The 10827-nt window shown below is 45.8% G+C and overlaps 1 protein-coding gene across 1 annotated transcript; it reads left to right on the forward strand.

Moving 5' to 3' along the window:
- The first annotated feature begins 134 nt into the window (after positions 1-134).
- LOC135365870 (uncharacterized) lies at positions 135-10578 on the forward strand. Its single transcript, XM_064598555.1, has 4 exons — positions 135-491; positions 890-1020; positions 2010-2159; positions 9503-10578. Exons 1-4 carry the CDS (start codon positions 245-247, stop codon positions 10205-10207), a joined length of 1233 nt encoding a protein of 410 aa, XP_064454625.1. The 5' UTR covers positions 135-244; the 3' UTR covers positions 10208-10578.
- Positions 10579-10827: the final 249 nt, after the last annotated feature.

Here is a 10827-nt window from a genome sequence, read left to right on the forward strand (position 1 = left end):
GGCAAGATTCGAAGCATGTATCTCTCGACTACTTTTCTCGAGTACCTTCTCAGGCTTTCCAGCATAGAAACATAAAAACTTTCCGGCCTTTCCGGCTCTCCATCTTTCCCGGCTATCAGTGTACCCCACGTGACCCTACGACTCCTCCTCCCTTCACGTTTCCCTTCCCTCAGACGCGCGGTGCGTTTTCGATGTTTTCCCGGTTTTCCGATTTCCAATCCCAAACATTAGTCTGTCTGTGCTCATGACAGTATTGGTAGACCACGCGTACGCGTATGTTCCGTCCACTCCGACTGTACCACCTGGAGTGGACAGCGAAGAAGAGGACATACTTCGCAAGCATGTCAAACACCTTGAAGATAAAAATGATCGGTGGACTGGATATCTTGTCAGTGAAAAGAGCCTGCGTGAGATGGAGCGCGAACTTCTGACAATCGGCGTCTCATTCAAGACTGCGACGTCCCATTATCGTGAGGCAGATGACCAGAAACGTAGGTCGTTTACAGTGTGCATGCTACAAAGCAACTACGTTATTAGTTACCATAAAGTCTACCGCAACCCTTCCTCTTCTTGTTCGTAAAAGAAGAATTCAATGAGGTTACAATGATTCACAAAAAGTTTTCAAGCAGCTCGAGGGCTGGACCTCTCAGCTCCGCTCCCGTTTCAGATGTCGGGCAGGGCGTCGGAAATCCCGTGTTGTGATTTTGCGAGGCAAATTTTTGCAAGATTTTCGTTTTCATTCGCAATCTTCAATGTCATGTATACAGTACCTACAAGTACGCTAGTGAAATCTGTTCGTGTTATGTCGATCCTCATGCTTTGCTGTTTCATAATGGACCATTCCTGATATATGCTGATGCTGTCTCGTTTGTGGTTCATGGTGTTTCAGGCAAGCTGATGTTTAGCCAGAAACGAGGCAATCTGCCAATGTCACTGAGTGCTCCATTTCGTGTCCTCTCTGTGGTACAAAGGGGCTGCTTGTTCGGAAAAGACAAGCACGGAACACAAGACAAGCGTTCTGTAAGTAGGGACGGGCGAAAGACTGCTACTTCAATGCTGGTCGCAGGAATGTTAGGTGTGCACGGAAGTCTGCACTCCCAAACCAAGCGTGGTACTTCAGTGATAGTAGCGCTGCCTGCAGTATAATGAATTTGGTGTGACAGGGTGGCTTTTGTTATGACCAGCCTTGCAAGACCAGTTCCTTGACAGAACGTTCATAAATTAAATGACGAAGTTCTTTAACGGCAGACCTCGCATAGAGAGACACGTTCGAGCTGTACTTTGGAACGATTTTCTAAGAATAATTTCCCGAAATACTTCCAGCAGGGAATGCGTAACCATTGCAAAGCACACGTCGGTGAGCAGCAGTTGTAGTTGAGATGGAGCCAGCTACTGGCAGTAATTTATTGCGGATGAAAGGCAAATGCAATCTCATTGCTAGAAATATGTGCTGTAGTTTCGCGAGCCAGAAAATACGCAGTGCAACAATGTGTTTGTTGGATACTTTATAATCGGGGTAAGACTGGACAGTCACTGTGACAGCGCAAAAGGGGACTTCACACTAGAGCACTGCATGGGCTCGTGTGTACCCAAAAGCCCGGCCCATGGGCCGGATCGGGTCGGGTAAAGCGTTCCTTTTGCGGGCCTGGCCTGGGCTCGGGTTTGATCATTATGGGCACGGACCCGTACATTGCAGAGCCTAAGTTGAGGTTGAGCCTATGTTACCGCTCTGTTACATAGCCACAGTCAAATTTTACAGCCTGGCACACAGGGCTGGGCAAGGTAGCCTATAAATTGCCGGGCTCGGGCCGAGCCCGGTCCTAGGCATGTGGCCCGTGCAGTGCTCTACTTCACGCTGTCACAATAAGCATACCAACTAGCCCAGTTTGTTCTTTGTTGGGTGCAATGGATATTATGTCTGTATAGCCACTAGCTTCCTACATGGGCAATACACCATATTTTATATTACTTGCTGTATCATGCCACACATGTAAATCTTACTTTTCTAGAACATTCAAACATCGTCAGGTGAGGACCCTAAAGTAGGCTCAACCCCAGACACATTTGCGAAACGGAAAGCCATAATTGAGGGAACAAAGAAGAAGGGGTGCACTGCAGCTCTGCTTTTGAAATATGTAGAGCTCTTTCCAGATTTTGAGGTAAGTGAACAATGAATGGAATGTGAACCTTAACCAGCCCTTGCCTTCACACGAATGAATGCCTAACAACAATCTACATAATAAACTTTAGGTCGACAATCTCTAGTATGTACAAGGGATTAAAGGGTTATGACATCCAGAAAGGTGTGTACGAGACCAATCCAGTTAGGTTCGGAACTGCGTCACAGCCTACTCGGCCAAATTTCTCTTTAGGAAACCGCTTACGTATTTAATAAGGTTTTTAAGATTAGAAGCAGACAAAGCCCCAGCGATAGTAACATCATCATGACCACGTCAGCCAGGCACATGAATGGGAGCGTGGCGTATGCGATTGTCTCCGAGCCCGTCAGATTCGTTTTCGCATCATAATTAGAGCTTAAAGTTTTAGGGGTTTTCCCGATTCTTCCTCGAATTTGCACCCTGAATTGAAGGTTGCCGCTTTAGGATGAAACCCGATTTTTACCCGGCAAATTGCCCTCACTGGGATCTCTGTAGGAATGCACAAACTTACTTATTTGGCAGCTAATGCAGTTCCATCACCATTTGTACCAAACCACTACACTTACTTTGAGTAACTGAGCCCGATTTCTCCTCGAATTTAGCATATTGGAAGTTTTTTCATCCAAATTCGCATCAATTTAGTGCAGATATTTATTCACCCGATTTTTACCCCCTGAATTTAGAAAAAAATATTTCCCGAAAACTTCAGGCTCTAATCATAATACACCAAGTGTAGCGTGATGGAAGTGCTGCGCCAAACTGCGCCAATCACTGGGTGCTGCGCCGTCCTGCGCTGTAGAGGCCGCTTTTGTCACACCTGCGCCAAAGCGCGGAGCAGGCGACTACTTCGCTATCCACGGAGGTCGTGCGTGTCAAGGGTTGCCACCTTTCGTAGCGAAAAAATACTGGCTGAGGGAGAGGAGGTGGAATAGAGGGAAAGAGGAAGCGTTCGTGGGAAAGGGAAAGTGGGCGAGGGGTGGAGAGGTATACAGAGGGAGAGAGAACGAGCGTACTTGCCCAAGACAACAATGATAATAATAATGAATAACTAAGAAAACGACTGGTGACTACAAAAGTTGGGTCTGTGCTCCAGATTTATTCAAGCTGTAGTGGAACGTTGAAAGGAAAGCCCCGTAAAAGCCCCTATGAAAGTTGTTGAGCCACAAATAGCGGCAAAAGGCTGCCGGTATCATTCTCCTACAGGCAACCGACAGAGCGAGCAAATAACCGGCTGTGCCGGTGTAATACCAGCCTGGTGGCAACCTGGCCTGCGTGTCACGAGAAGACGAAATCCGCAGTAAACGAGGCGAACCAGCGTTTGGACAAATTTAAAGTGACAGTCCGGTCAAAAACATAGGTCTGGGAAACACCGCCTTATGATGTCGAATACTCCTCACAACAACTGTGCAAAATATTTCAGAAGAAATCGTATCGCACGATTTATAATCGACTTTTTTCTATGCCGCAGTTTGTCCTGAGTAAAGGCCGCAGCGAGCTCTCGCGTGACGTGCATAAGAGCAATGCCGTACGTGACTTGCGGATGCCTGTTTGCGCGATAGTTGGTTGTTGCGTGCTAGCATTTGCCCATTATGATGATTTTGAGTAGCAATCACACGCTATGCAGAGTAAAATGCAGAGTAGCATCAATGTAAACACAGGTATCATGATGCAGCCTTCTGTTCAGTACACTCATAGAAAAAAACACCTCTCTGCATTCCCAGCAACGGCGCAGTCCTCCGCTCCACTTGTCCCTTGGGGACGTCATGCTCACGTGACGGCTGACGTACATAGAGGATCCTTGGGGCAAGGAGTATGCGAGGGAGAAAAACGAAACTGGATGTCCTCAGAGGAATAGTTTTTATTCCGTGTCTCGAAAACCACGCCATTGTGTGAGCTGAAACTTTCCACTGAGCATGTAAGCCTCCGTGGCAGTTCGAAAAAATCAACTTCCGGTTTTCCCGGACTGTCCCTTTAAGTTGGAGAGGCAGCTGTTGCAGCGACTTAGTAGCCTGCTAATCGACTGAAGCCGATACCAGATGGGCCAACGCCACCTAGATGCAGAAGGCCTGCTTATTGCCTCCTCTCCCTCCTTCGCTACGTGGACATGTACAGGGTGTCCCAGCTAAATGTGAACGTATATATTTTAAATATATACAGTCCACCCTCGATTTATGAACACCCTGCATTTCTCAAAAAATCGTCCATAAATCGTCCATAAATCGAGGTGCAAGGTGCGCGGAAGAGAAATGGGCCGAAATACGGCGGGAAGCGCACTAGATCGCGTTTATTTGTGAAAATACTCCGTAATTGTGCTCTGTACCATACATTCGGCTGTACAGTCGAACTCCTTTATAACAAACTTCAGGAAACCACGGAAAATCTTCGTTGTAAAGGTAACTTCGTTAAAACGGATGTTTCAAAGGAAATGTGCCTCAAAAGCTAGCAGTCTTGTTTATTGGTAGAATTTCGTGGCTCTGATCAAAGCGCACCTCAGACGTTCAACCTACAATAGACATGGAGCCTTGAAAGATGAAAGTCACCAGAAAGGTTAGCCAGCTGTAGGACTCAAACCCACATCTGGATTGCCGATCCAGGGCTCTCTTGAGAGAGAGTGGCTGGTTTGTTCCTTCAGATGGACGCACCCTTGGAAGTCGTTGAGAAGGCGTGTTAGCTTAGCTCAATTGGTAGAGCCCTGGTTCGGCAATCCAGAAGATGTCGGTTTGAGTCCTACAGCTGGCTAAACTTTTCAGTGACTTTCATCTTTCATCGTTAATTTCTTAGGCAAATTGAGGCTTTGTATGTATTTGTCCCTTCTATGTTGTTCCAGCCTCAGAACATCAGTTCTTTCATGGAACCTTATCTCTGCTTTGACAATTTTACTCCCCTCGCAACATTAAACCGCGAAGCTGTGTGGATGGAAACAGCGACCGGAACCCGTGGAGGGAACATATCAGGACATCTTCTGGCAACATTACACGTCACCGTTCCGCAAGTGGGCTTCACGTAACGCCTACGTGATTTAGGATAAGCTCGCTTTACAAGCGCCCGGAGGATGAACACCTGTTCTCTCTCCCCGCCTTTTATGACCCCCGTGGAACCGTCATCTGTGGTGCCGAGCGCGCCACGTTGGAATGAAGAACGCTCTCAGAAAGTTTGTTGTAAAGGTCGCGAATTTCGCCCTCCCGACTTCAAAACCCTTAGTTATTTCGGTACATGCGTTATAAAGGAATTCGTTATGAATGTCCGAAGTATACATTGAATCCTATGGGCGCTGGACCAAATAGCGAAAAACGTTCGTTATAAAAGTCTTTTCGTTATAAAGGCGTTCGTTGTAAAGGAGTTTGTCTTCTTCGGAAGAGACGATCGAAGTCTGGCAGTTGACTCATCCACCTGGTCCTCGGAGCACTGTATCGTAATGTGAATGTGATTCCAAGCTGAGCGAGCTGTCACGGCTTCGGAGCAGTCCTGCTCGTTATCTTCACTGTCACTATGATCAACCACGGCACCAGTGATTTCCCCAGAGATTCACTGCTGGGGAGGTGCCAAGCTTTCAATGGGCGGGTATGCTTGGTGTAGGTTCCACCTATGGAATTTTTCTTAGACACGGAAAGAATCGTGGCACAATGATGACATATCTGCACAGCTTTCCCATTTTATTTGCACATGTTATTATGTTAGAACTCAGTACATAAGAATGCAGATTCATTGTGAACGGCATTTCAACATTAAGATGCACAGTCGCACGACCGACAAAGAAAAATTAGTAGCACCTTATCTGACGAAGCTCAAAGAATACCGAGCAACCAACAGTGAAAACCTGAGACGAAAAAAGCAGAATACCTCGCTTGATTGAGTTGGGCGCAAATGCTTCTTGATGATCCACATTGAGCTTGTGTGCTCGCAGGCATTTTTGCTGGTATATGAGCACAATATATGCCTTGAACAGTCACTTCCAAATGATTTTGGACAAATGCATGGTACGATCATTTCCATGACTGTGGTCCTACAGCCCAAGGTTGACAGTACAGGATGTAACTCGCTGCACCGGACTCACTACCAGAACAGGGGGGGTGTTGTTCCGGGGGGGTGCTGGGGGGTGTAAGGAAATCCCTGCATGGCACCATCATTTGACCATCATCAAGCGGCTCACATATGCGGAGAACCGTCAATCATCAACGTCAACCGTTTTAATCATAAAAGCTGCGAAGTTGTCCCAATGAGGACATCTGGTCCCTTCGGTCATCTGATACCAGAGCCGTTTTCAGAACGAAAATCCGGTTGATAGATCGTCCGCAAAAAATTTGCGAAGGAACACAATTTTTTTTCTTTATTTTGTTCGTTGCGCATCTTTGGAGACGTGTCTTTCAGACGCGTCACAGTGCTTCACCTTAATCTCGATAGCCTTTTCCAACCCAGGCCGCCATACGTAAGAACGTGCCAACATCTTCATCTTAGTCTGTCCAACGTGACAGTCATGGAAGGTGTCTAGCATCGCTTCTTTGAATGTAGGTGGAATAACAGGACACAACCCTTGTGCACTACCAGTTCTGTCTGCCGTTGATAGTATGGGACCAACTCAGCAGGAACACTTGCGGGCCAACCGTTCTCGATGTGGTCTACCACAATGGAGAGGGACAAATCGCTGGCAGTAGCTTTTGCGGTGTCGTCAGTGGTTATTGGAAGGATAGACATGCTCTCACCTTGGACGGCATCAATTTCTTCACAATGAACGCTCAATTCTCCCATCTTCATTCTCAACATCGCTGCCGGTGGAACTGCAGCACCACTACACATATTTTTCCTACAGCTATTTCGTGGGCATTAATAATTGTGGTATGCTGATTATTGTCAAAAACACAGATTTCAAGACACACCTTTTGTTCCACCTTTTATGCAGGCACAAGCTTGGTGTGTGCTGTTATGTTAGAATAATCAAGAAAAAAAAAAAGTCCAATGAACAATTGTATGGGCTACACCAGTAGCTCCTGTCCCAGTAACATTTCTTCCTGGAACATTTTTCTTTTCTTTTTTGCTGGGGCTTTTTGTCAGGGGACATTCTTTTCACATCCAGATGAACAGTTACGCGTCAAGTGACACGTGAGCAGCACTTTTCTAGATTCATTTCTAAATGAGCATATTAGTAAAAAAAAAACGGGACTGCTAGTACCAGTACTACTGAGTACTATTAGTACTCAGCGCAGGGAAGGGGGATATGTGGAAATAAATAAATTATTACTACTATTATTATCTAGGCGTGGCGGAAGGATTTTTATCTCTCCTTTAGGCCACAATATGGTGCCACATGGAGATGTGAGATACTGTCACCAAGCAGCTTGCTGCATACCTTCATATTCTATGGTATTTCGTGAGAACGGAGAACCGGGTGCAGGTGATCTTGGTACAGTTGAACTCCTTTACCACTAAACTCAGGGTACCACTAAAGAAAATCGTAGTAAAGGCCACTTCATTAAAGAGGTTGGCCACCATGTCCTATGAGGCTCTGACGGGACCGCGAAAAAACTTCATTGTAATGGTATTTTCTAGGGATGTGTCAATCGAATTTCGCGAATCCTGGAATCCTAGGCAGGGATTCGGGAATCCAAATCCCAGTGCCCAAAACGGCGAAACGGATCTTTCGAATCCACCAACCGCATTTGTTTGTTTCTTTTTCAAATTTGGCGTCTGAGGACGAATCCCCTGAAAGCCTCATTTTCCGACGGGTGTTTTCTTGTTTGTTTGTTTGTTTACATTGCTCTAGAGTGAAAGAGTTCAGGCAGGAACTGTTACATTACAAGTTTAAAAGTAACATGGTTTTGTTTTTGATAGTGCTTAGTTCTTATGGAAATAGCTCAGACTCGAGAACTTATGTATTTCTTCTAGCCGTTGAAGAATATGTTAAATAAATTACGTTTCAGAAAAATTATACGGGTATATTTTGTCCTGAAACTGCGCTATTATTTAATTTGTTTTTCATTAAACAAGTATATCATATTCTGCTTCAAAACACTTTCTAGTAGAAGTTTTTCTTCTAGCTTTTAAAACACTTTTAAAGAGAGGATCTGAAAGATCCGAGAATTGTGGATTCGCAGAACCTTCCTTGGATTCGATCCGGATTCATAAAATTCTGGATTCGTCCCATCTCTAGTATTTTCATTAAAAAGGCGTTTGCTCTAAAGAAATTTGACTGCACTGTATTCAAATGCTTTAGAAAGATTTCCACTTTGTGGCTCCGTCAGTGTTTCGGCTTGTGTCTGTAAGCTTTTTAGCAGAGCGCTTTGCAACTTGAGTATCCAATTTCCGTAATTTTTCTGTGCTACCACAACGTGCTTAGAAATATGGATGAGGAAAACTACTAATTTTCTTGGAAGAGATGAAGAAGCACATTTTCGAAAAGCTATTGAACAGAATCGGTGTCTTGAAAGTCAGTTCACTATCCACCTAAAGAAAGGGCAAAGTTTATCCCATAGAAAAGACATGGGGAGGTGCAGGTAGTATCCTCTCTTAAGTGATTACATGCTACGAAGAAGTCAGAGAGGGGCTCGTCTAGTTCTTTTGCAGATCTACATAGATCACTTGTAAAGGAGAACAGAGGGCCATCCACAAAATTTTCAGGTTAAGATGTCTGATGAAAGTGTGTGTGTCGTTTTATGGGGTAGCACGAAAGGTATTGATGGGTGCAAATTGTTTCACAGAAAAAAAAAAAAAAAAAAAAGATCACATAAACATGGCTCCGCGTGTTCGCCCTTAGCTCGCTACTCCTGGTATAACGAGCAGGAGGAGTATGATGCCACATCACCGATGACGTTGCAGGGGCAACTCATTCTGGTTCGCTGGTCAGTGGGGGTCAGTGCCCTGTCCCTCGCCACCATAAACCAGTTTTGCCAGTTCTCCTGGAGAATTGGGGGTAGAAGGACCGGCTGAATCATGAGCGAGTCAGGAGCAATGGTTTTTCAGAACCACGGACAGCCGAGTAGCAGACGACAGCCGAGTAGCAGACATTTCTCTGAACCAATCAGCGAGCGTGGCCCCTGTAGCGTCAGCGCGAGGTCCCAGGCAGATCACAGGCTGGTACTGCTCTCCATCGCCGTTGCGCATGGTCGCTTATTTGGTGGCGTACTTTAAATTCAATTTCTGCAATAATTATGACTCTGTGGGGCGAATTAATTCTTATGGTGTATCTTATTGACCTGCTTCGCAGTTTTATATAGAGACAACAGGGTGTTAAAAATGACTTCTGTTCTACATTTAATAGTTCGATAATAAACTTGAGCACCAAATTACCAGAACGTACCGGAAGCACGTTTCGAGCTTCCTGTAACTCGTTCCCCAATTTCTTTTTCCAGGTCCACATCACATCAGAAATGAGTGAGAAGAAAAAGAACACACTGAAGGCGGATGCCCTTGGTCGCTTGATGGATGGGCTATCCTCAACTACAAGACCCACATCAGAATCTCGTATCTACTTTGTGATGTCCAAGAGGTCGAGGCACATCAATCACAAGGTCGACACACCAGCCTGCCTTGGGCAGGCAGTCGAGTTCATCGCACACATGGTACTACAGAAAGGCGACACGAGGAAGGAGGAAGACGTTCCCGACGAAGACAACCCCGAGGGGCCGAATTCCGTCGCGGCCGACGACAGGCCAGCGAGTTCCTACCTGGACCTGCGAAGGAAACACAAAAGGAGGATATGCGCTCACAGGCGTAAGCTAGTAGCTAAGGTGGAGAAGATTAAGCAGATGGCAATGTGTTGCACAGACCTGGCTATCCTCAAGGAAGTCAACAGGCTCCTGGAAGAAGCGGAGCAGCTCCTCGTGCAAGGTACGCCAACCGCGAGAGGACCTGTGGTGCGAGAGTCGCCAGTGAAAGGATGTCCAGGACAGAGGAGACCAAGGACTTCACGTTTCCTGCAGCTGGCACAGAGCAAGTCGAAGCACGTGGAACGCTGGAGGACGCGCCGGCGGGTTGGAAGAACGGAGGAACCGAAGAGCCCGAGCGTGGAAGTGCCCGAAGTGGCGAGCGTCGTCGTCGTCGCCACGTGCACGTGACCATGAGCGTTTACATAGTTTGTATAATACATGAACTCTTTATGGTGAACTGTGCCAGAGGAGAGTTAAAGGTTCTGCTGCCTTGAACAGTACAACCAGTGAGGATCCATCGAAGACCACCACCTTGGCCTTACTCTCACTGGCCACTTACTTTGATATTAGAGCTTTATTTAAACGTGGGCTAGGCCAATCATCCTCCATGCTTCTTTTAAACATTGGTAAACACGCAAATAGTTCTGACGTTGGAGGAGCAGTTACATGTGTATGCGTATTGCTCAAACGTAAAGGGTTCTGTTAATTCTACATGCATCTACATGGTGTCCCAGGAAAATGTGACCATATATTTAAAAAATATATCTATCACTTGTTCCGAGATGAAATCAGTTGCAATATAGCATGTGCTGAAGGGCACCCCCTAGGCAGGCATTAGCAAACTCCTAAGGCAATGTCTTAATTAGCTTTCAATAATTAACTTTTTACTTATAAAAGCTACAAAGTTGTTTCGATGAGAACATCTGATCTTTGCGGTCACCAGATACCAAGGCCCTTTTCAGAGCAAAAATTCGTTTAATAGATTGTTTGCAAAAAATTCGTGAAGGAACACAATTTTTACTTTATTT

The sequence above is a fragment of the Ornithodoros turicata genome, chromosome 8, assembly GCF_037126465.1.
Source record: "Ornithodoros turicata isolate Travis chromosome 8, ASM3712646v1, whole genome shotgun sequence".
NCBI lineage: Eukaryota > Metazoa > Arthropoda > Arachnida > Ixodida > Argasidae > Ornithodoros > Ornithodoros turicata.